The sequence below is a fragment of the Calypte anna genome, chromosome Z (genome assembly GCF_003957555.1).
Source record: "Calypte anna isolate BGI_N300 chromosome Z, bCalAnn1_v1.p, whole genome shotgun sequence".
Lineage (NCBI taxonomy): Eukaryota > Metazoa > Chordata > Aves > Apodiformes > Trochilidae > Calypte > Calypte anna.
Window position 1 is genome coordinate 71022911 of NC_044274.1, and position 26453 is coordinate 71049363.

The following is a 26453-nucleotide window of genomic DNA, read 5'->3' on the forward strand; positions in this document are numbered from 1 at the left end:
ATAATTAGCATTATGTGAATTTATTTATGAATCTGTTACATTTCTCTACCAGTGCCGCCAACTATCATAATTTTTTTTAGATTGTATCTCAATGATATGTGACAAATCTAACTGCAAAGAGAGGCCTCTTTTTTTCATCCCTTTACTAATTCCCCCATTGCTCAGATGAAGAGGTGAAAGGCTGTCAGAAAAAATTGCTGATGAAAGTCATATCAGCATAACTCGAATGAAGAAGTATGAGATGGGCTTGAATGGAGATAGAGATGTCTGCCTAGTTGTCTGTACAGGATAATGTAATACCTTTACTAAGGAAAGTCATGACATTTGATCCTTAAAAATATGCATTATTTCTCCTTTAATTTTCAAAAGAAAAACCAAGTTATTTAAGATGCAGGTGTCTACAACCACACCTGCCTTCAATTGGCTCAACCATGCCACACACCTACATAGTAGGGGCATCCTCTGTGTGCACCTGGCTTGTAAAAGGTTCTTGGATAGGTATTTGCCATATAGTCTACTTTTTTACTTTTCATGTTATGGTAGAAGTCCTGCATGAAGGTTTGTCTGTATTTGCAAATGAAATTTCTAAGGTGTGTCTCAAATTTATGTATCGTGTCTACCTTGGTCTATAGTAATCATGTTCTCAGACATGTGTCCTTGCTTAAGAATTGCTGTGATGAATGAGGCTTTAGTGGTTTTTAGTTGTAAGAAGCAGGTGTCAGCTTCTTTCTGCTGTCTAATAGGTGAAATTTGAATTAAGCTCTGAACTAGACAGTTTAAAATCAATCTAAAAACCAAAAAAGGTTTGGTTTGTCCAGAGGTGTAGTTGAGGGGTAGAAAAGTTCTTCTCTAAAGCTGGCTAGAATGACATCTCAGTGAAGCTTGAACTTTTAACTCATTTGAGTGGTTTGAAAACTCTTACATTCAGTAAAGTATGCTTGTCTTTTTTTAAAAAAAAGCACAAACAACTTGAGAGGTTTATTTTTTTGATTTCTACATATATTATATATATATATTTCTCTATATATAACCTCAAAAATTCTATATTTTTGAGGTTTTGTGCTATACAGATTTCTAACCTCTGTTTGAGGTTGCTGCAATGTCTGTCTAAAATATCTGTCATAAGTAACTTCTAAGGACATGAATTCTACCACTTAGGTACAAGCTGTTTTAAAAAGAGTATTTCCTTTTGTCATTTCTTATTTCACTGAATGTCTTGGTACATGTGGTTCTTCTGTGCTCTGTTTGCCATAGAGCATTTTAAAGAGGAAAATTAATGAATCTTCTGGGACTTTGTGTTGTGACATAAGTAGAAACCTCAGGATAACCTTTCTCTTCCATTTGTTTTGTATTGGGCTTTTAAATTTTTTTTATTTCCCATCTGATTGTCTCTTTCAAGACTATAAAACAAATCCATAATCTGTGTTTCCTTATAGGAATTCTTAAGGTTTCTGCACAATTTTAATGCCCTTCTCCTTTTGAGAATATTTTTTCATGTTGATTGAGAAGAACTTATTAATTCATAAGTTCACAACAAGACAAATATTCAGCTTAAAATCAAAATCCAAGGTTTATTATGGTTCCCAGTCTTCAGACAATTCAGCATTTCCTGTTGCCCTGGTATTTACTGGTAGCCAGTTATGGGCTCATTTCTTTACCTGAGGTTCTCAGAGGGATTTCAGTCTTAGCAATATGTTAAAACTAAGTAGTATATTTCTAATACATCTCTTAAAGTACAAGGAGACAGTTCACTTGGTATGGTGGAGAACATAAAAAGGCAAACTGAAACTGGAGATACTGGCAAAAATACAAGTGAAATGCAGCTGAGAGGTGAAGTATTCAAAATCTAGCTCCCACTAATTTCATCCCAGACTCATTGGTGATTACTTTCAAGAAAAATGTCAGCTAGATATGCCTCGCATGTGTCTTTTGAGGGATTGCATCACAGGGGTTTTACAAATTGCAGAAAGTTCTTTTAGAAACCAGTGCAGGTGTAGATATAAAACCACAGAATGGTTTAGTAGCAATTCAATCATCTTTTATTAAGGAAGATGGGTTGGGGTTCATGACACATTGTAATTCTCTTACACTGGCAAAACAAGTAAGAATAAAAAAATAAATAAACAAACCAAACTAAAACAAACCTCAAATGAGCATCCTTGACTTCCAGTTTCTTTGGCTTTTTAATTTCTCATGTAAACCTGAAAATTTAATTGTTCATACCTGCATACAAGTAAAACTTTCAATAACTTATGCAGACAGTCAAACCACATCCATGTGATAGTTTTTCCTTAATTCACCTGTTTCTGTGATCAAAGGCCAGAATTATTTAATGACAAGTATCAGTTTTTGTTCAAAAACATGAGTGTAAACATTAATGCTACATGCACTGGACTTGTACCCAGGAGATTGTCCAGAGTTATAACAGATGTTGGAGGGGAAAAAAACACTTAAGTTGGCCAGAATGACAACTCAGTGAAGCTTGAACTTAAACTAAAACAAGTAACCTTTGAAATGGGGAAAACTGGGAGTTACTAGGCATGACAGAATACAAATTTTGAAGTTCATAAACAAATCTATCCCTGCCCACTGTGTCCTGACAGGAGCGGGTCAGGCTGTTTTTCAAGCACAGCTTTAGTCAGGCTTTAGCCTGGGTTTTCAACTACAGCAAACTACAGAGCACTTGTTCTCAGAACACTTCAGTCATGCCTGAAAACTGCCCGCTTCTTACACTGTTAAGAGCTCTCTTCTTTCTGAGAATCCCTCCAGTTTTTTGTAGTGTCTTTTTTTTTTTTTTTTTTTTTTTGTCAGAATTATTTATTTATCCAAGGAAAGAATGATCTTACCTCTACATCAGGAAGTCCCAGAAGATTAATTCATTTTCCTCTTTAAATTCCTCTATGGTAAACAAACTGAGCACAGAAGAACCACATGTACCATGACTTTTAAAATTATTGACATATACTGCTACTTGGTATGATATCTCACAGCAGAAAAATGCCAAGCTGAATGTGTTCACAAATAAATCTATCTATAACAAATAATGAAAAAAGGTAGTCCAGCAAAATTCCTTTAGAGAAAAAAAAACAAAAAACAAATACTTCTACCTCCTGTACAGTCTAGCCCAAGGCAGAGGTTTTTTATCCAAAGAGGTTTTTTATCCACCAGCCCAGGTTGCTCCAAGCCCCATCCAACCTGGGCTGGGACACTGCCAGGGATGGGGCAGCCACAGCTTCTCTGGGAAACCTGGCACAGGGGCTCACCGCTCTCCTAATATCCAAGATAAATTTCCCCTCTTTCAGTTTGGAACCATTTCACCTCATCCTATCACTTCATGCCCTCATCAAATGTGTCCTGTTCCCCCCCATCATTCCTGTACTAAACTGTAGATTATACCCTGGTAAATGTTTGATGTTCCATAGCATGCACAGAAATCCAAAGTGATAAGAAAAATTTGCTTGGAAGTCCTCTTCAGGACTGAAAGTTTAAGTGAAAAAGGCCACCAAAGATTTCTTAAATAAGTTTTATCTCATAAGACTAGGTGGGAGGATGGGGACACCCAAGGCTCAGGGCTCGACCTGAGCCAAAATATAAGACATGATAATTCATTATGCATTGTCCAAGTACTTGTTCCAAGTTCATTTGTTTGGATGCTGCTGTAAGGATAAAATCTTCCTGAAACACCTTGCCAGACACTAATTTAGGTTAAGTTTTATTTCAAGACTATGGACCCTACCACTTCTAATTATTTACTGGCTATACTCATAAGAACCCCATAGACTTTAAGTATTTGTTAGTGATTGAGTTATGCTCAAACACACACTGGACTGGTGCAATGAGGACTCAGTCAGACAAAATACTGGAGGTGCTTTGAGTCTCATAAAGTTGAATAACTCTTACTGCTGGCACATATTCTGGGCATATATTCCTGGCATGATAACTGTTCCCTTGAATGGACCCCTCCTTTCTTAAACCCAAGGACTTGTACCAGTAACAGGAATTTTTTAGCTTGAGTGACCTAATTTTGTCCAAGTATTTGGATAAAGACTCCTATGTCCCCTCTCTACTAATAGTTCAGAAGTGCTGAATGTAGACTTGAATCTTAGAACATGCTTGAAACACCACACTTTTACAAGCAGGACTAGCTAAGAAAATAGTTAAGAATAGCCATGAAAGTTATCCAGGGATTTTAATTTAACTGTCAGACATACTAAGAGGAAGAAGTTAGCATGATGAATTGAAGTGGAATTCCTACCCCCTAATTCCTGGGCCTTACTTTATACCCTGGACTTCAAAGTGTCCCTGCATGGTCCTCTTGCTAAAGCTTCTGCTTCCTGTTATCCCAATTTTCCCACTTCCTTTCTCCTCAGTTTCCTGGCAAAGCCCCTTAGATTTTGAAGCTTTTTCAAATGGTTGATGGTAGCTCTCAGCACACAATGGCACTTGGACACCTGGATGCAGTGCCAAACGCTGCTCAGACCTCTCAGTTGAGTCAGTGGGTGGAAAAAACCTGCATGATTCTGTGATTCCTTTCCCTGGCTTTTCTCAACATTCACCAAGTTAACCCACGCTGAGCTCTGAGCTCCTGCAGGAAAAATGTTTGTGGTGAACCAGAGCTACTTGGGTCATGTCTACATGCACCACAATATAGACTTTCATATATCTGTATATGTATATTTATTTTTCTGGGCAAATTACCCTACTTCCCTGACCTTTAGCGCCAGTTATGTGACTACAAAGTTTGGCCTTTTTGTACTCTGTACTTATGCTTTATTTTCTGCTTTGTTTTCTACACTCTTCTGTTATTTCCAATGCAGCTGCCTAATGTTCTACCCATTGCTAAGGATTATTTAAAAATAACTCACTGCTAAGTGTGATGGCTTTAATTACCTCGTCTTTATCCCTCATTACCAACATGTGTTTCCAGCAGAGGAAAAACAGTGGGGGGTGGGGGCAGGGGCTTGAGTACTTTTTATATCTTGGCAAATATTTACTGTTACTGTTAAGCAAATGTTAGCACATCAGAAACAGGCATAATCACTATGTTGTGCTTTTAAAGCATTAAAATAGAGAAAGATAAATTCTGGCTGATTCAAGTGATGGAATTTTGAAAAATGAGTGGGGAAAAATACTTGTTATTAAGGTGAAATTGCCAATCACTGCTCGTCTCTGACAAATCAGGGTGGTTTTAAAGGATTGAAAGGACAGGTTGTTATGGGTGGAAGCTGCATTCACTGGTGGTTTGGGGGACTGATCCTTCAAACAAGTTCAAATGAGGGAATTTTTTGCCAAACCAAAACTCTAGACACTTCTCTGAAGCCTGAGTGACACTATGGCAAAAATAAGAGAGAACAGGATGGGGGCTTGCATTCCTGCCACTGGCAGCTTTTAAAAGCTGTATTTCCTTTCAGGCCGTGCAAGAAATTAGCAAGATAGTCCCTCCTACTATATGATCTTTAATTAGCAGAATACCACCTACTGCTACTAAAAAAAGTACATTCTCGGTTTAATTCGTCTTCCAGAAGTTTAGAAAAGGCTTCCTGTGATTTGCAGGAAATGCTAAAATAAGCAGTAGTGAGATCAATATGAGAAGTTTGCTCTGGTTATTTCATTGGTGCTGACATTCTGTTTATCATAAGTATATATATCTAGCCTCTTGTATTTGATCTTCCTAAAAGAGGTGAAAAAGGCTTATTTTTAATTATATTTTGTTTTTAATGTCACTGCAGGACTGTTCTTTGTTATGTCAATTTTGTGCTCACATTTCAGTCATTTGAAGGACGTGGCCATTGACTGTATTTAGAGCTGTGTTTTGGAAGGCAAAACTTTTGCCTGCACTCTGTAAAATGTATCTCAGTGAACTGTGCTGAGGTGCATCTGAAAAAAAGGGACACAGATTTATTTGTATTAGAAGTATTGCATTTAACTGTCAGCATGGTTAAACAGTATTTGAATTGAACTGAAGTGGTTGTAGAGCATCCTTATCCTGCCCAGTTATGATATTACACCAAAATATTCAGATTTAAATAAAAATCAATAAATAAACAAATAAGAGGTGTTCATAGTAAATACTACTTTGAAGTGGGAAAAAAAAATCTTTTTCATGACATACTTTTACAAGACATGCATATTATTTTTCATTCCAAAGGGCAGGACTGTGAGCATGAACTTCATTTATGTTTGACAGTTTGCACATGGAAAAGACTCCTTTTTCAACCAGATTTATTTTAAAGTTCTTGGCTTAAAGGGTGGGAGAAAAAAGTAAGCTAATTAGGAGTCTGCCCTAATGATGATGAAAGGGAATAAATTTCTTGCATGGGAGAAACTGTAACAAATATTAAATAGTAAAATACAAAAAAATAACCATAATAATAGATCATGGTTTCAAAGCCATCAATGGCTGATCTGCAGGAGGAAGAAGCCTTAGATGTAAACAGGAGCAAGATAATTAACTGAAATGGGGCACATAACTCCTTAAATAATTTTCAAATTGCAGTGTTAGCAGGAACCCTGCTTTAAGAAATTTCTGCCAGGTTTCAAGCAGGTTTCTACCAGTTTATTTTCCTGGTCAAATGCTGAAGGCTGCAAGACTGCTGGGACTTCTGCTTAGGGACTACAGAGTTTTCGTGCCCTGTAAGCCTAAATGCTTTAATTGCATTAATGCAGTGCTTCTGCTAGGTCCTTGCTGCTTCTCCTTTGGTAATCAGTGCTTCTTTAGTATTTGTTTTCACACAAGGGGAAAAAAAACCTAAAACCATATAAAATCACTCATAGAAATTTCCAGAGGATGGTATAATGAGAGGACTGAATCACAGTGGGCCCTGTTCTAAAACAACAGCAGATGACATTTTTGGTTTTTCATTATGGAAAAGCATTGCTTAGGCATTTCATTTTTCCACTTCTTCCCAACTGTTTAGCTCTACAGTTACAGCAGCAGTAAGAAAACAAGGAAATTGTTTTTCTGCTTTATTGTGCAATCGGTCTGGTTTATTGACAAGGCTGCTGCTGCTGCACAGGCTGACTCAAACTGAACCTTCTGAAAATCCCATCCTCTGCTGTTTCAAAACAGCATCTTGGCACTTCTTCATTCTTTGTTCATGGTGAGCAGGATTTTCCCCACTGTTCTCTGTCACTCGTAGTTAATCTGTGAGTATCTCCACTAACAAATAGTGAGCTACTCATCATGAATTTTGATATGTGAGTAAAAGTGATAGGGTCAGATTTCTAGCAGCAGTTACCCCTGTTGTGGATTTCTCTTTCAGCAAATAGCTGGGACTCCCTGTCCAAATGCAAGCAAGAATGATCAAGCCTGGGCTTGATTTCTGAGAGTTTTAAGTTCTGCTGCTTTCTGAATTTGTATTTCTTAATCAAAATGATCCGTGTTTTCATAACCTTTTTACCGTCCTTCTTCTCATCTTCCTCTTACTCTCTTTGCTTTTTCTTTTGCTTTGTAGAGGAAAGAAACTAATTGAAAACTAAACAATGCCAAAGGGTCAACTGCCACATTATCACTTTATAAAATCTGGAAAAACTGTTATTAAACTCCTTTGCATTTCATTTGAAACATCCAGTAAAAGAATTCATTTTCCCATGTTTAATTATATATCAAATGAAAGGAAGGGGCTTGTCTCTGAACTCATCTGTGTGAGGTTTAAGCTGACTTAAATTCATCAAACACAAACAAAACTCACTTTTGTTCATGTCAGACAAGGTCCATGGCAGTGTTATGGGCAGTAAGAAATTTCTTAGGTTGTTCATTTTCCCATCATCTCATTGAGGTGACAGAGGCCAAGTGCAGCAATGAATCAAAGGGGTTCACTCCAGCTCTGTTGTGCTTTTAGGAGTAGAATTTGATTACTCAAAATGTTGACTTGTTTTGCAGCTGTACTGGACTCTGTGACCCAGCTTTTTTGGTTCATTTGAGATCTGCTTACTTTGACCCATAAGCAGATGATGTTCAGTGTTCCAGACAAAATCCCCTTTCCTTTTAAGAAAAAAATGATTTAACAAGAGCAAAAGCAATAACACTGTATATCTTTGAGATGTGGTTATAGGGGAAGGACTATTTATCTTTTTTTTTCTTCCCCAAAATGCCATAGATATATACAGCCTTTCACAAAAAAATTGTTCTGCTGACACTATAGGGTGAAAAGAGGCTTTTTTTTCTTTGATTCCAGTTCTTGCCCCCATCTCTTAGGTAAGTAGTGCAGATGGAACCTGTAAGCTTTTACATTTGGACAGCAAAATTTGAAAAGTTGTCAACAGGGATAAAGACCACATCTAAATGCAGGATAACCTGTGAAATAGTTAGTGGAAATTCACGGCCATGGGTTTCTGAAGAAATAGGACTTCATACAAAGGTGCAAAAACTCGCAGACTCACCAAATGATCTGGTTTGGAAGGAACCTTAAACACCACTTATTTCCAACTCCCCTGCTATGGTCAGGGACACCTCTCACCAGCCCAGGGTGCTCCAAACCCTATCCAACCTGGGCTGAGACACTGCCAGGGATGGGGCAGCCACAGCTTCTCTGGGAAACCTGGCACAGGGGCTCAGCACCCTCACAGCAAAGAATTCTTCATATCTCATCTAAATCTCTCTGGTTTTGCAGTCTAAAACTGTTCCCCTTTTCCTATAACTTCATGCCATTGTAAAAAGTCCCCCTCCAGCTTTCCTCTACCCCCCATGGGGTACTGGAAGTGCATGTAGTGTGAGATGAGTGTGAGATCACCACACAGGTGATTTTTGGGGCAGTGTTCGCACAGGGGCCATTCCACCTCTTTACTTGGTGCCCGTCTCCTCTCCCAGGTTCTGGTTTCATGGTGGCAGGTGAAGAAAAAAATATACAAAAAAAACCCCCAAACAAACAAACAAAAAAACAAACAAACTTCAAGCAGCAAGCAGCAGTCCATCACCTGGGGGGCAACAAGGGTGCTCTGCATCTTGACCCTGCAGGAAAGGCAGAGGCATCTCCGTCGATAACGGGGGCACTGGGGTTCAGGCTGGCCTCTCCTCAGGCTCACAAATTTAGTTTTGTTTGGGTTTTTTTGTTGTTTGTTTTTTTTTTTTCAGGCCAGGCTGCTTTTGTTGAGGGGGGTGGGGGAAGAAAGAAAGCTGTACTTCCTCCAGAGCAGTTTCCGCTCTGCGCCGTGTCCTGCACACGCTGTACCCAGAGCTGAGTCTGTTTGCAAAACAAGGAGGGGGGGAAGGAGGAAAAGAAAAAAAAAGAAAAAAAACAAAAAACCACACCCTGAAACCCTACACAAGCAGAACTCCATGTCTTGCAAACCTCTGTAACATCCAGAGCTGGAGATTTTTTTTCTTTTTTTTTTTTTTTTTTTTTTTTTTTTTTTTTTGGCAGTTTGTATCAAAACAAAGTTTTGAAAAAAAATCGTCACTAATATCAGGAAGGGTTGCCTGTGCTGTGGTTCACTTATCAGCAAGAACATTTATTTATATTACTGTTCTTTCCTTATCAGTAACAACACCAACATGAGCTTATGTTAGAAATTCAGCACACACTGTATTGTTTAAGATTTAAAAAAAAAAAAAAAAAGAGATAAATCTTCATAAATACTGTGCATTGTATTGTATTACACTTTGAATTTGGTTTACTAGAAATTTTCCTAGCTTTTCTAAACATCTTGCATTACTGATAGGAAACCTACTTACTTTTAGCAAATTTACTTTGTAAATTACAGAAAGATTTTTTTATTTTACTTTCAATACTAGAAGCAACAGGAACTGACAATTAAATAGCTTTAGATGAATATCATGCAGAGAAAACTATACTATTTACAACTGTTCTGTCAGTCACCTTAAATATCAGAGCTGCTTTACACATAGCAGATAATTCTTTGAGACTGGCACCTGCTAAAATTAGGAAAAAATTGCTTTGTAAAATATGACTCCAACAGAGTGCCAGTTCTAAAGAGATTTGTGTAATCATCAGGCACCCTCTAATTTCAGCACAGTCAGTATTTAGGATTCAATTGGTTGCATTTAGGACTCAATTCTCACAGCTGCCTGCATTTGTCATGGAAAGAAATAGGCAAAATATTTCTAGTAAGATGATGTAAATACTTCTATTAAATCTTGACCTGTCTCGTTAGAAATTTCCACAGTGTAATGAACACATTTCTGAGGTTTTTTGTTTTTTTTCCAACAAAACCAGAATTTGAACTATTTAAATAAGCTGTACAGCATTTTAAGAAACTCAGGATTCAGTTTAAAAATTGATAAAGTCTGTGTAATTTGACATGAGTTGAGCAGGCAGTTTGTTTGCAAGTCATTTGAAATAAAATAAATAAATAAATAAATAAATAAAGTGGACAGAGATTTTCCAAAGAATATCAGAGAGCTGCTGGGCAACCACATCCTGCCAAGGTGATGCCAGTGGGCTGTGGGCTGTGTTGTGCCTCTTGGAAAGCTCCATCAACTTTCTTTGGCTCAGTTATAAACCAGTGCTTCTTTCACTTCACCATAAGGACGTGTATTGGAGTTACCTGATACAAAGATAAATCAGAGAGGTTTCTTGTGGTGATTTTGGACCACTCTCATGTTACAGAGAGGGCCAAAATAAAAATTTAAAAAAAAAAAATCTATTTCCTGAGATGAAGGTCTTGCTAAAAGAAACCGATGCATATTGTAGACTTATCAAAACATGAAGCCATGGCACACTGCAGTTGGCCTCCACTCCTCTAACAACCTCTCTGGTCTGCCAAATGTAACTTAGAGAACCCTGGGGCAGCTGTGATTTGTGCTGACCAGTGTGAAATTGACCTTCTCCTGTAGGAAAATCAGCTTTGTTGTAGAGGAGGTTGCTCAGTGTGCTCACACATAGGTTTCTGGAGCACTGGATCATGGAAGGAGATATTGGGTATTCCATAGTCAGGATGCCAGTGTGCTCTGCTTCCAGTGTTTGATTTGTCCAAGCCTTGTCACTTCTTTTAAAGCTTGCCATGGACCCAAGGTTATCCTGAACAATGCGCTGTTAGAATGCAGAGTTCATCTGACCTTTAATGCTCAGCCTTAGCTGCCATGGCCTTTTGAGTCTTATTTTTATCAAGACATACACAGCTTTGTGCAGTGATGCTGGCAGCCAGATGTTTGTTTTAAACAAATCACGTTTTCACAGTTTTAGGTGAGGGATGTAGAAAATTATTTTTATTATCATGAACACTATTATCATTATCATCATTATAATTAGATATTTTTTAAAGAATGGAAACCTAATTTATTTTTTCATAACTTAAATCTGACTATCACAGCATGAACTTAGTGTAATAAATCCATATTTCAGTCTATTTTATTAGCTGACATTAATTTAATATAAACACTTTTATTATTTAATAATAATAGGACACTAAGGAGATACATTCTAATAATCATCACTTGGGTTACTATAGAAGTTTGATCTTACTCCCTGTAAGTCAAAACAAAGGAAAAAACAAAATACTGGTGTATCACATTTGAGGACCAATACTACAAGGGCCCTGCTTCTCTTCCACTGCTGGATGTCCCCTATTACCCAAAATCAGTAGTTTCACTACAACTGAGGAGGTTACTACTTGTCACTTCTGAAAATATTTTAAATCATGGAATGACACCTCCATTTCCAAACATTCATGCCAAAGAGTTCAAGGGATGATGCTTGGCCCAAAGGTTAAGAGACACAGACTGGTTCTCCTTTACATTTATTGAAATCTTGCTAAAAGCCAAAGCCACATAGCGCTTTGTTTTGTATCTTCTCTTCTCCCTGCAGAGTCTTTGTATATTGGTTTATGGTTGGTTTTTTTGTGGTTTTTTTTTCTCAATTCAGAGTATTTGAGTGTCTGAAACAACTCAAGGGCTGGATTGGCAGCAACCAGGGGAGTATTTTTATAACAATGCAATGGAGGGTATGTGTGCTGTGCCCTTGCAGGTGACACATGGGTACTTCTGAGAGACTGCATTGGGTCTGGCTGAAATGGAGTTAACTTTTCCCCACAGCAACCTTTGCAGTGCTGTGCTGTGCATTGGTGGAGAGAAAGGTGTTGATAACACCGCAGTGTTGTGGATGCTGCTGAGCAGTGCTCTAACAGCATCAAGACTCTATGTCTCTCCAACATTCACCCTTCATCAGGATCTTAGGATGGAACAGAGCTACAGCAGCTCACCCAAACTGAACAAAGAAACATTCCATGCCATATGATCCCTGTTTAATAATAAAACTAAGAGAAAAGAGGAGGGGAATTTGTTATTATCATGTTTGTCTTTCACAGCAGCTGCTACGTCACCCAGCAATGGAAAGTAGAGAGAGTAGAGAATAAATCCTTTGTTTCCCTTTGCTTCCATGTGCCGCCTTTGTTTTTGATTTAATCAGCTGCCTCTTTCTTGATGCACAAGTTTGTTCCATCCTATGTTCTCCCCACACCATCTCTGGAGGTGTCCTGCTGAGGACAGGAAGTGATGGAGTGGAATAGTGGGTAACTGGTGTCAACCCATCACAGAATCCTAAGACTTGGAGTAAGGTTGGAGTAGCATTGATAGACTGCAGAGTCAAATCTGATGTAGTTTCATCAGTAGTGACTTTTGGGCCTGGACATTGCTTTGAGAATACCTAATTGAAGGGATGCAAAATAGAGCTAGGAATTTTGGGTGGTAAGAGGATACAAACTTGACCATAGATCCATAGATCTTAATTTGTCAGTCTGGATGTCGACCACTAGGTCACTACAGAGAGCAGGAATTTTTCCCTAGATCCTCATTTCTCCTTTTGAGTTACTCAAGCAGATATATTGTGCCAGCAATGTACCACCATTAAGTTGAAAAATGTTTTTTTTACAAGCTATATTTACATATAAATGCATCCATAGAGACAGAAAGATCTGATTGCCTAAGCACTGTCCTGGAAGCTTTAATTCCCTATTGTACTTTTTGTACCTTTTTTTGACCTGGAACTAACATCTTCAAAAGCCTTATGAAAATGATTTAATATAATTAAGTTTTCTTTCTCCACTGCAAATTGTAACTGTAATATTAATAACGGATACTTAATGTATAATAAGTGTAGATGATAGAAGCATTATTTAATACTATCATCTGCAAGCTATTTTATTAGTCAGAGCACACTTGAAACCAAGGATTGCTTTCTGAAAGCTTAGGGGGGGAAAAATAATGCTTAGAATACAAGCAAATATTCACTGATGGGTTGTTTTAAAGTTCTCTTGGTGTCATATGCATATCTTTAGAGAGATTGTCTAAGAAGTAGAAGGATGCAAGACATATTAGCAGCAAAAGTAAACAATATTGGTAACCATTATTTTGAGTAATGGGCGAAGTATATTCTTCACTGTTAGGCTGGAACTACATGGGTTTTTTTCATTGGAAAGACTACTTTTCCTACTATTCAGTTTGGATTGTTCGATATTTTGATTATGGTTGTAAAACAACTAGCTTCTCACCAGAGGCATTGGCAGGCAGCATCCTTGTAAAATACAAAAAAAAAAATGTAAATAAAGTATATGTCAGGAGTGTTCTCTAGATAGGTTCAGGGATCCTGTGCATGGGCATAGTTTGCATTTTTCAGTAAGGTTTTTCAGAGGGTTTTTTTCAACATTAAAAACACACCACTTCATTGGAAAGAACAGTTCAAACACAGAAACAAGAGCTGAATAACATCTTCCAGTATAGGGAAGATGCTTTAAGTAAATTTATAAATTTTTTCCTCAAGCATTAATTTCTCAGTTTGAAATTACTGTTCTAGTTTGAGTCGGGATCATCTTTTAAGAGACTTATCCCTGATCCTTGTGGATCTGCTACATACAACTAATCTCCTCTATGACTGCTCTGACATCCATCAGACAGCCTTGGTATAATTTAAACCCCTTGGCTTGTGTCTTCCAGCAAGAAAAATGTTTTACAACACAGAGAATTTATTCTACTTTAACTTTTTGCCGAATTGTAGTTTACCAACATACGTCCATTCTCTTCAGAGAAAAAAAGATAAGAGAAAAAACCAAACCAAAAACAAAACACCAAACAAACAAACTAAAAACCAAAGCCCACCCAAAACAACCCCCTCAAATCAAAATAAATTAAAACTATTTTTTTTAAAGTCTGTTAAGAGTGGAACACATTTATAAGATCTCTGCTAACTTTCACTGCTCTACTGTGAATTTTCTTTAGTTGATTCATGTTTTTGCAATGTGCCAAAACCAGACCCAGCTTGCCACTGAGATCTTTTCTAAGAGTGATTAAAGCAGAATGGTTACTTCATATGTGTTGCAGCATAAACTGCATATATACATATGCATACATACATCCAAGTATGACATCTACATCACTGGATCAGCACAAATTTACAACTCATGTTCTGAATAATATGATCCATAGTAATTTCTAGATTATTTTCTGCAGACTAAAGAACTAGACAGTGAGTGTGGTAGATTTTACATTTGCTTTCCCTGTTTTTCATCTCACTGTGTAATTCAAATGGTGCCAAAAGTTTTCAAGTGCATTTATAACCCAAGCCTATAACCTCATGAGAAAATAAAAAAGTTTATCTGATGTAGTCTGTTGTCCAGAAAAGCACCTTGAATTTTGCTTTTTAATTCTTTATAATCTGGGTGTTTTATCATGTCTTATATTTGTTTGTAATGTTAGTTTGCAATTACTCCATATTGGGAGCAATATTAGTACATATCTAGTCATCCTAAATTTCCCCACACATTTGAACACATATTGAGAAAGCCAGTCAACTATATTGTTGACTATACATTCTCAAAGAAATTCTTCATAATTCTTAGGTGAAATTTAGGTGAAACTTTAAAATGTCCTTCCAATAATGGACTGGAAAATATCACATTTGACTCATACAATACAGGCCTTGGTGAAGACATTTCCATCCAGATTTACACAGCATAAATCTGGGAAAGAAGAACACTGAATGTCAGTTATAATTTGTAATGTTATTGACATCTGAGATCTATTTGGAAAAAGTAAGTACAGTATTCAGCAGGGACATATGGAAAGGATTGCATCTTGCCAAGAATAATTAGCTAGGCAAAAATAGGATGGGGAATAACTGTCTGTTTACCAGTTCTTCACAAAAAAATCTCGTGTGTATTGTCGATAATCAGCTGAGCATGAGTCAACAACTTTGTGCTGTGGCACAAAAGGCAAGCATGGTATTGGCCTCTATATAGAGCAGCTTGGTCTTGAAGACACATAAAGTCCTTCTGCTGAAATCATGCACTGGGGTGAAATGATAAAGGTGCTGGGCCCCAAAATTTAAGAAAAACATTAGTGAAGTGGTGTAACCAGTGGTGGCAGCAAAGGCTGTATCTATAAAATATGCTTGGAAAGACTGGAAGACCTAGGATTATTCAGTTGAAAGAAGACTAGAGGGGAAAACCATATGAGTTGACAGATAAAGAAATGTTGCAGAAATCAAGACAAAATACTGTTTCACGCATTGGTGGTAGCTGTGCCGAGATACAGAGGACCAAGAAAGGGTTAAGGCTAGCACTGGGAAATGGTGGCTAGAGGTAAAATGTGTGTCTTGGAGAGGCTGTGTGTTCTTCATCAGGCTAGACAGATATCAGGCATCAGGGATGTAGGGTGTGATGTAGAGAAAAGCTGTTTTAATAGAGGAAAACTTTTTTAGTTCTCTGACACAATGCAGTTCTTGTTAGTAAAAGGTTCACATGGACAGCAAGTAATTTCTGGTGGTACTTCAAAACATTTTTAAATTCTCACTCATATTAAATCATCCTGTTAACTGTATCCATGACACTATCAGAGTCAGGTAGCAAGGTGGCATCTGCTACATATGCACACATATTTTGCTTGGGTTGCAGTCTTCCTATCTGCAGTTACTGGGTTCAAAAAAACACTCCAAAGAAAGGCTATTTCATCTTCCATTGCCCAAGGCAGCCATAAAGCACATTTGGTTGGGCCACTCTTGAATTTGGTCTTTCACTGTGTTGTAAAAAGTCTGAAGTCTGCATTTTCAGGGTGTTGTATAATTTGTTAACCTAACAGAGGACTACACGAAGTGGAATGAAGAGTTTGCGTCTCAACCTGTGCGCCTTTGGTGATGTGAATTTTTGTATAATCTTGTAAAAATCTGCAATCTTACCTACTCTGGAAACAGAAATTTCTCTGGTTTGAATGTGGATTGAATTTCCTCAGGAAGTAGTGAATAATATCTCAAGTGTTCAAGTGTTACCCATTTTAAGCTAAGCATACCATTTCCATCTGGTTTTCTTCATGTTAGTTCATAGAAACATAAGTTGTTGGTTTTTTTGTTGTTGTTGTTTTTTGGTGTTGTTTCTTTTTTCTTAACAACACATGCAACAAAATTGTCCCTGTCAGGGGAGTGGAAAACAAAACACAGCACAAACATTAGTCTTGCTGCTTGGTGTATTTATGGAAAGTTACTACTTCTGCAGTAAAAACCAAAGAAGAATTTACCTCTATGTTATGATCAGGTTGAGAAATTCATCAGATTCAGGAGGCTTTGATACTGGAAAATCCAACACAGATATCTGCTCTGAGGTTGTGTCCTTCCCTGAATCTCTCTCAAGCAGTTCCTCAAATCAGAAGTTTGAAGCTTTTCCACTAGACCACCTGGTCTAGTGGAAGGTGTCCTTGCCCATGTCAGGGAGATCAGCACTAGGTGTTCTTTAAGGTCCCTTCAAACCCAGAGTATTTTGTGATTCTATGATCCTACAAAGACAGGCTGAGAGAGTTGGGGTTGTTCAGAGAAGACTCTTAGGAGACCTTAGAGAATCTTCCAACAACTGAAGGGGCTTCAGGAAAGCTGGGGAGGGACACTGGACAAGGACATGGAATGGTAGGATGAGGAGGAATGGTTCCAAACTGAATTATTTAGATGAGATATTAGAAAGAGATTCTTTGCTCTGAGGGTGGTGAGGTATTTGCCTAGAGAAGCTGTGGCTTACCCATCCCTGGCAGTGCTGAAGGTCAGCTTGGATAGGGCTTGGAACATCCTGGTCTAGCTAAAGGTGTCCCTGTACATGAAGAGGGTTGGGACTGAATGATCTTTAAGGTTCCTTCCAACCAAAACTGTTTGGTGAGCCTATGACTCTATAAGCATGCAATTTTAAAGTAAATGAGGGTTATTTTTTCTTTGCTTTAAAACAATCTGCTTTAAAGCTCAGTGGCTTATGATCCTCTGTGCATTTGCTGACGTGATTCTACTACCATCATGGTAGATGTCCATATGCATAAAACATCAGCACTCCTGAATCACATGTGACTTATCCATGTATTGGAGTCTCTAGCTTAGTGCCAAGGGAACTAAAATACTGCAGGATAACCTGGACACTTATAGGTTTGGGCTTATACCTCACTGCAAAAAGGTGCAAAGGCTTTTGGTATGAAGAATAGCAGTATTACAAAACAAGCAGAAGACTGTAAGAAGGGACCAGAGGGAGCAGGATAACCTCCTGGAAGTTTTACTGTCCTAGACATAGGACAACACAGGAGCAATTTGTCAGCTGAGATTGCAAAAGAACTTATAGAAGAGAACTGAGTTTATTGGTGATTCTGACATTCAGTGCCAGAGATCAATTTTTCCCAGAGGGTTATATTTATCCACTGTGTCGAAATGAAAAGACCAAATCTCCCTCCTACTGAAAACCCACAGTGCTTTCAAAAAAAGGTTGATTATCAAATTGTTAAGCAGCCCAGACCACCTGAAGCAGTTAATAAATATCATTTAGGGTGAGTTTATAAAAGAAAGAAATGTTATTTTTTGGTATGTTGCCTAGATACAGGTCATACACAATTTGCTGCAGATAATTTATCAGATTACAAACTTTATAGCAACTAACTATTTGCAAAAAAACATTTCCATTGTGTGGCCTTCTCTGCCCTTAGTAGGAAATTGTTGATTGAGTATATTCAAAGAAAAGTGAAGTGCTAACCCCAAGGTAATGTGTACTTTCTTCTGAACAAAGCCAGGATCAGGAAGAGAGCAAGTTGCTTTCTTTTTAAGAAAGCCCTGAATATGTGAACATCTAGAATCATGTACAGACCATAGCCCAGCTTTCCTATTTTCATTTTTTACCATTGTCTCATCTACTTCGTGAAGAAATTTGCTAAGTAAGCATAAAAAAGCTATACAAGCTTTGCCTTTTGTTATTTTATCATAGTACACAGGTTTCTTTCTCTAAATGGAGGTGGTGAAATACAAATATAAGTGCAAACTCACATGTCTGACCATTTCCTTTTGCTTTCCTGGTGTAACAATGCTCAATATGAGGAAACTCACATGGTGCCACAGCTCTGTTCTCTGTGCCAGGCTGCCTGCCAACCTGCTGTGCCTAGAAGCAAGGGAGAAGCTCAAGAGCTGTCAAGCTTCAGGCCCAAGGATTACATGACAGTAATGGAAATTAAAGAAAATACAGTTTCTAATAGCAACAACTGTAATAGTAATAATCTAGGTCTAGCTCTGGAGAGAAACTTGCATGACAAGTAAAAGTCAAAAGGTTAGCTTCCTGCTAACAAAACTAAATGAGAACACCAGGTACTTGATAATACCACACTAGGACAAGAACACTTCCAATTTTCTTGTTAAATTTAACTTTCAGTAGATTTAGGATGCATTTGAAGGAGATTGTCCTAAGAATTCAAGGTATAGCAATAACAGAATGAAACTGTCTTCAATACAATAACCTATGATAAATCTCTCTTGCTTGGAAAGGAAAAAAATAGCTGTCAGTCCTATCATTGAATATCTTCCTGAATTTTTGTTGCTTATTTGCTTAGTAATGTTGCCTGTCTAGGTTTTTTTACACCTATTAAAAAAAAAATTTAAAAATGTAGTCATGCTAACAAATATTTCTAGTACACACCTTGGCAGCTGTTTTCTTTATTTCCTTTAAAAGCACTGAGAAAAATAAAAGCCTTTCAGTATCTTATGCAGCTGGAATACTTCTCCAGATTTTAGGAAATGTTATGCTTTAAAAGATCAGAGACTTTACAAAGGGTCAGATAAACATGCTTCACCCTTTGAGAAAAAAGCAAGGCTATCAATCTTTTTTTATAGAGTAAGAGGGGGGGAAGAAAAATTAAAAAAAAAAAAGCCAAAACAAAAAAACCCAACCAAAGCCAGGATAAATCCCTGATTCTGGATGGCAGAAGATACCATATTGTATATGGTTTTCTGAGGTTATATTTTTTCCAAAGGGAAGATGATGTTTTTTGTTAATCTGACTGTCCTAATCTCTTTGTGTTTGTTGTATCAGTTTAGTTTGATTTAACATCTCCTGTAGTTCTCAATAGAGAAAAAAAATAACAACTTATATACTAAAGCTCTTTCTCATCATTCTTCCCTGGGGAAAAAAAATTATTATTGCTTTATTTTGAAGGAGAAAACCCTTATATAGTTTCTATAGATTGTTTTTTTTCCAGTCTAAAAGTATTAAGAAATCATTGCATACTAGTATGGAATTATGTCCTGGAGAAGACACATAATAAAGGCAAATTTTCTAAAAATATTTCTACCTATTTTTGTAGAATTTTAACAGATACAGACCTATAGAGGGCTTTGGATAACTTGTTTAATGGCCTCATAAATTGAAAAAAAAATATTGTAAGAATCAATTCAGATAATATTTACAGCAAAAGTGACACTGTCAATGGAGTGGAGGTTGAGAGACTACCAGAGGGGGTCTCACAGATAAGGAAAAGAAATCAATTTATCCAGGAGCAATAAAAGAGAATCAACTTGTAGGAATATGTTACTCTATGTTGCTGTCAAGGTTACCGGAAAAAATTGTGGTAATCTGGGATCTGAACAAAGTCAGTGGTCATAACACAGTGGTCAAAGCAGCTCTAAGGATGGACCCTCCAGTCACATCAGAAAAGTCAAGGACAAAAATAGAGGCAGCTTGGAACAAAAGCTGAACAGCTGTCTTTTCCATGCTAGAAGATATGTAAGCTGGCAACAAAACTTCTCAAAACAGTCAGATAAAAATATATGTATTTTCGTAATAGAAAGTGATCCTAGGAAGTCACAGAAATGTCAGTCCCTGAAGAAGCTGGCAGTCTTTGGTTTTTCATGTCCCCATTTCCCTCTTGTTGTCCCCAGAGCAAGTATTTCAGCTGGTGTCTGTATTTTTCTGGGGGGTTCTTGGGGTTGTTTTTTGAGTGTTTTTTTTTGTTTGTTTGTGGGGTTTTTTTTTGGGGGGGGGTGTGATTTTGAGTGGATTTTTTGTATTGTTTTGTTTTGTTGGGGTTTTTTCCTGATACTTTGATTCAAAACAAACAAAAAAAGAAATAGAAAAATAACTTTATACACAAAGGCTCTGTCATGCATGGATTAAAGACTTCCTTTACAAAGGCTAGTGCCTTATTTTATTTAAAAATAAAAAAATACTTCCATGAAGGCTCTACTGCAGGTGATAATGCTCTGCCTTAAACAAAATTTGTAGTTCATTAGTCTACATTAGTGTTTCTAAGCCTTTTTTGAAAGCAGCTGTGTTCTGGAACATCAGCTTCTTGATATTTTGAGACATTCTGTCTCTGATCCTGTCACCCAGGAACGTGAGAAATTGTAGTTCCATGTGACAAATGGGTCATGGGAATGCCATATTAAAAACGTGCCCCTGGTGTCAAATACAATAAATGGTTTTAGTAGGTCTCTATGGTGATATCCTACATGGTGGTCAGTAAAAAATATATATGTTTCAATATATTCAATATATACCATTACTCTTCTCTGAGTGAATAAAACTCAGAAGCAAGTAGTGTTTTTCATTAAATTGCTCACCATTGCTTTCAAGAAAAAGACTCTAAGTAAGCTCTGTCAGTTAGTAAGGCTTTGTGTATTTCTTGTCCACATAATTTTTCAGTGTCTTTTTTAGACCAAGTACTTGGTGGTATTAGTAACAGTGACCCAACTCTGTGAGTTTTCATTTGTATGCAAGTTTCATTCACATAAGGAAGCATTCACCAACAAACTTTCAAAACATTCAGATTGGTTTTAAGAGCTCTGAAATAGAAAAATGTATCAAATTGATACATTTGAATTGAAAAAATTACAGGTTTACAAACATAAATATGATTTTATAGAAGTCTATAGCTGTGCTAGGATTTTTGGCTTCAATAAAATCATGAAAAGCATCATATGTTATGTTAATGAGCCAGCCTGTCTTAATGCTAAGTCTCAGTGAAAAAGAGAGTTGGACAGAATATACAAAGCCCAACAAGGACCACCAAGATGAATAAGGGACTTGAGAGCCTTTCCTATGAAAAGAGAATTGTGTCTGTTCAGCCTGGAGAATAGGAGACTCAGGGGGATCTTATAAATGTGTATAAATATCTGAAAGGAGGTTGTGAAGAGGATGGAGCCAGGGTCTTTTCAGTGGCTCCCAGTAACAGCACAAGAGGCCATGGGCACACACTGAAAGAGAGAACACTCCATCTGAATATCAGGAGACACTTTTTCACTGTGAGAGTGACAGGCACTGGCATAGGTTGCCCAGAAAGGTCATGGAATCCCCATCCTTGGATATTAAATAAACACTGACATGCTCTTGGGTAACCAGCTGTATGTGGTTAGGTGCAGGTGACCTCCAGAGATGCCTTTCTGCCTCAAATCTTCTGTGATTCTGTGAAACAAACATCTTTAATTGTATAAAAGAGTTCCTGTTTCTCACTTACAGTCAGTGATGCTCTCAGGTGGTACCTCAGCTTGGTGTCTGACTGACCCTGTATCCTCTGAAGACAGTGGCAGAAGGTATCTAGGTTCTGCAGGAAATGATTTAGGGATTCACTGGGTGCACTGAATTGATGCTTTGGAAAAGCTAACAGGAATATAACCTTGACTTGCTTGTACAGAGCACACATGCCCACCTAAGCAAACCCTGCATTAATGTTAGATACTACCATTAATACACCTACCCAGCCACTTCTCAACTGCATGTTCCATCAGCACTGACTCTCAGCTTTTTTAGCAGACCTGACCTGACCTGACAAACAGAAGGGCTGGGTAAGTTACACCCTCTTGTTAGGGACAGCAGTGACTGCATACTCTCTAGACATGCTGACTCCCGAGATGTCCCTTGGGCTGCTCCATTGTGCGTCATCTCTAGAGTAGGTCAGTGGCTGTAAAGCACACATGGATCTCCAGGGAGCTGACAGAAACCCCTGCTCTCTCATACCACTGAGAGCCCTCTTAAATTATCATCTCCATGTCCTTCAAGTCTTCGTCACACATGCATAATCTGACCCTTTTTCAGGAATAACTTAAGTTCCTTTCGCATCTTTGTAAGTAATTATAACTTTAATAAATGGAAAGGGTAAGGAAAGAGAGGCCAATTTAAAAAAAAAAATAGAAAAAAACCAGGGAGGGAGTGTGTATTTGGCTTCATTGTGCAAGTGACATGCAATTTCCAACAACTTGAGGAGGAATAGCTATCTTGCCTTTAAGACTTCTTCATTTATTTTAAAAATATAGTTCGCAAAACTTAATTTGTGGTTTCAGGAGCTAAGTATAGAAAATTGCATACTGCCCTTTTATATTTTGGTGACTAAGATTGATCACATTAAATGAATATAGCATACATGGAGTTTATTAAAATATAATTTGTTCCATTTCAACAGTTAAAATCTCTCCAAACTTGGTTAGCCTAAAATAGAACATGAATGCTTTTAAGGTGCAAATGATATATTCTGTAAGAATTTTTGAGTAGATAAAGATCCAACTGAAAGCAATGCATCAAGTAACCTATCAGGGTTACTCTGGAAACAGATTTAAAGATTTATTTGTGGTTTGTAAAGTAAATTCCTCAAAAATATTTGGTCTTGAGATTTCACTCGCAGCAGTTCAGCCTGTCTTTTACATTCACCAACAGCATTTTTCCCCATTTTTTTTTTTTTTCCCACCAGGTGCTTCATTCCAAATGCCTACGCTGCTCTCTTCACTGCTGCTCTGGTGCCATTAATGTGCTTGGTCGTGGTTTTCGTGGTGTTCATCCATGCCTACCAGGTGACCCCACAATGGAAAGCATACGATGATATTTTCAGAGGAAGGACGAATGCTGCAGGTACAGTTTATAGGCTACCCCTACACAAACAGGTTGGGCTTCCAGAAGAGTACAGACTCTTCTCACCAGTTCAGAAAAACCCTTCTAGAAACACCCATCCTAGAAGCAACAGTTTGGTAGATAACCAACACACCCATTTCAGATTAAGCGTGCTAGTGGTCCCTTTGAAGTCAATCAAAGTATTTTAATGATGAAAGGATGTCCCAGGGGGCTGCCCAGGAGGAGTGAGGGTCCTCTGCTCAGGTGATGGACACAGCTGCTGCTGGCCCTTGTGTTTTGCAGTATATTTGGTGGCTGCGGAGCCAGGCACCAGCTTTGTGTTGGAGTGTTTGGAGTTAAGGCCTCTGTTTTAAATGCCCTGGTGCTGCTCACAGCTGAAACGTGCTTGAAAGAAAAAATCTGTCTCATGCAAAACAGGAAGTATCAGTCGGTCTCTGTCAGAACAATCTCAAACACAATAATGTTCCCAAAATAAAGTTGCGGCGGTTTAGACCAGTGGCATGAAAACAGGAGGCTCAGTGGGAACCTTGGAGTATTTCTTTTGTTTTCATGGTGGTTTTTGAGGGAAAAAAACCAAAAAATATCCTAGTTTTATAAACAAGTGTAGATTTCATTAGAAGTGCATCTCTGTTCTCCCTTTACTGCACGCAGCCACCTAGATTTTATAAACTTTTGGAAGATTCATCAATAATTTCCCTCAATTCACTAAGCATCATCTAAACTTAAAAGGGACAGTAGAGTATTAAAAGATTTCACTAAGTAGTCCAGTGCTTGTTACTGTTCTGAGATATAAAGAGCATCTATCTTGTTCAAATGGTCAATCAAATTTGCACTGATGGTTGTATTACGAGATAAAGGGTTGTGGGGATTTTTAACGTTGGGGTTGTAGAAAAAAAATATTTGTTATTTGGACATTTCTTGAAATATTCATTCTTTCTTAGTGACAAAATTTCAGCTTGATTTAGATCTCTTCAAATTTGGCTAAGGTCTGATAAGCATGGGTTCTATGATACATCCATAGTCATACTTTACTCTTTTGTTTATGGTACAAAAAGGGACTGCATGGAGTAATTACATAAGTGGCCCCTCATACAGCCTTGAAAAATACCATTTATTTATTTATTTATAATTAACTTTTTTTTTTAGTATTTCTAAGGATGGATATTGAATATGCATATCTTGAAGGTTAAGGCTTGTCTCAGAGCAGTTATAACAAATTAAAAAATATACTGATTATTGAAATAATATCATAAATAATGTCAGCATGCAAAATGCAAGGTGGATAGAGGCCATTTTAGAGAAGAGCTGCCTGCTGAGGTTTACAGTTCCTGAGGCAGTGTAAAGGCTCTTTGTGTAGTTGTGTTTACAGTGTAAGAGTCCAGGAAGAAAAGCTGGCGACTTCTGTAGTTTGTAACATTGCCTATAACTATGTAAGATGACATTAAATGTTAGCTATAGGCTTTCATAGTCAGACTTTCTGACAATTTCCTCCCTGAAATTAGTGATGGTGGTAGTAGAATTTTAATAAATCTGTATTATATAAATTATATAAATGTAATTTATATAAAATACATTATAATGAATGCGTTATGGTCTATTGTTCTTGTAAAGAAATATACAAAAGCAACTTGCAGTGGTGAGACCCTCTAGCACTTTTAAATTTTGAATCTTATAATATGGCCCAGTCTTTGAGGAAATTCACTCCACTGTTCATAGGAATTTGGTGAGACCTACTCCTGCTTTAGTGCTGTCATTGTAGCCACCTTGGAGGACGCTGTGGGAAACAACATTTCTCATAAAGGCAAAGTTTCCTGCAATCAGCTGCATGATGATATTTTATTTCTGCAGAAGAGAGAGGATCCTGGATGACACCTACATTGAGTTCTGGCTCTGGTCTTACAGAGTTTCTTTCTGTTTGATCCAATACCAGAGTAAAGGTGGAAGTTTGGCCACCTACAGCAATGAATTTCTACCATAAAAAAACCTTCACCAACCTCCAGACAGGTTTGGTACCCACACTTCCCCACTTCAGACATTAGAGTAGGTAATGGAAAGAATAAAAATAACAAAAAACACTGCTCTGGAAACCTATGTGATGTGATCTCCATTAGTTACACTTTCTAGAAAGAGGATAAAATTCCATGTGAATGACACTGGAAAGAATTCTGACATATTAAGTGTAGAGAGGTGTAAAAATAGACAAAAATATTTTAAAATACACTTTTATTAAGAATTGTAGACACTTGTTCATTTAACTTCCAGGGAGCAAAAAGTGCTACAGAAAGGAACAAGTTCCATACATCAACATGTAATTACCATTTATACATAGGTATTCATTCAGAGAATTATTTGCATGTGAATGTGTTTAAACTAGTGCTCTTTATTCCCCTTTCTGGAAGTCATTAATTTAGAAGACAGTTAAAATTGCAGTGTGGTAGATATGACCTTGTGTGTATTCTGCAATAATTTATGTAAAACACTACTGGATGTTGTCAATAAAAATAAAACAGGAAGGCCACTGGCTTTTGAATTACCATAAATCATAAAAAAGAATAAAACATTCTGGGGTATGAAGATTTTATAGGGAAAAAAATGCTATCTGGCTTCTACATATACATTCTTTTGTAAATTTCATAGACTATAGGAAAATCCTTTTAAACCATAGATGGTAATTCCAAAGTTCTGTATTTCTGATTTCTACTTGAGGAATTCTATTACTAACTTTATTAGAAATTTCATGAGTGTAGAAACAGAGGAGTTTATTTTCCTTTGTAATGTACACTGGGGTTTTCTCAAATATATTGAACATGGAAGTGGCTAAATTAAATATTTGCATAAAAGTTTTTCCTTTTTTCCTCTCTTTTCTTCTATTGTTGGAAAACTCTGGAACCTACCTTACAAAGAACTTTCATCTTGATCTATGAAGAATCAAAGAAACATGGAATGGTTGAGTTGAAAGGGACCCTTAAAAATCACCTAGTCCAACCTCCCAGCCATGGGCAGGGACACCTTCCACTAAACTAGGTTGCTTGAAACCCCACACAGCCTGGTGTTCAACACTCCTGAAGATGGGACATTCATGATTTTAAACAACCTATTCCCACGTGTATCCCCTACCCTCACTGTAAAAGCTTTATTCCATTTATCCATTCTAAATCTACTTTCTTTCAATGTAAAACCATTGCCTCTTGTCCTGTTGCTGCAGGACCTGGTGAAAAGTCTTTCTCTGTGTTTTTCCTAAGAGGTTTTTTTTAAATACTAAAAGGCCACACTAGGGTCTCCCTGGAGCCTTCTCTTCTCCAAGCTGAATTACTCAACTATCTCATCCTTTCCTCACAGCAGAGGTTTTCCAGCCCTCTGGTCATTTCTGTGGCCTCTAGACCCCCTCT

General features: G+C 37.5%; 1 protein-coding gene across 1 annotated transcript in view; it reads left to right on the plus strand.

Annotated features, from left to right (window-relative positions):
• Nucleotides 1-26453, plus strand: part of ADGRV1 (adhesion G protein-coupled receptor V1) — a 285963-nt gene that overhangs the window by 207784 nt on the left and 51726 nt on the right. Inside the window, exon 88 of the mRNA XM_008492118.2 lies at nt 22907-23064. Coding sequence (XP_008490340.2) covers nt 22907-23064 — 158 coding nt within the window. The remainder of the gene's footprint in view (nt 1-22906; nt 23065-26453) is intronic.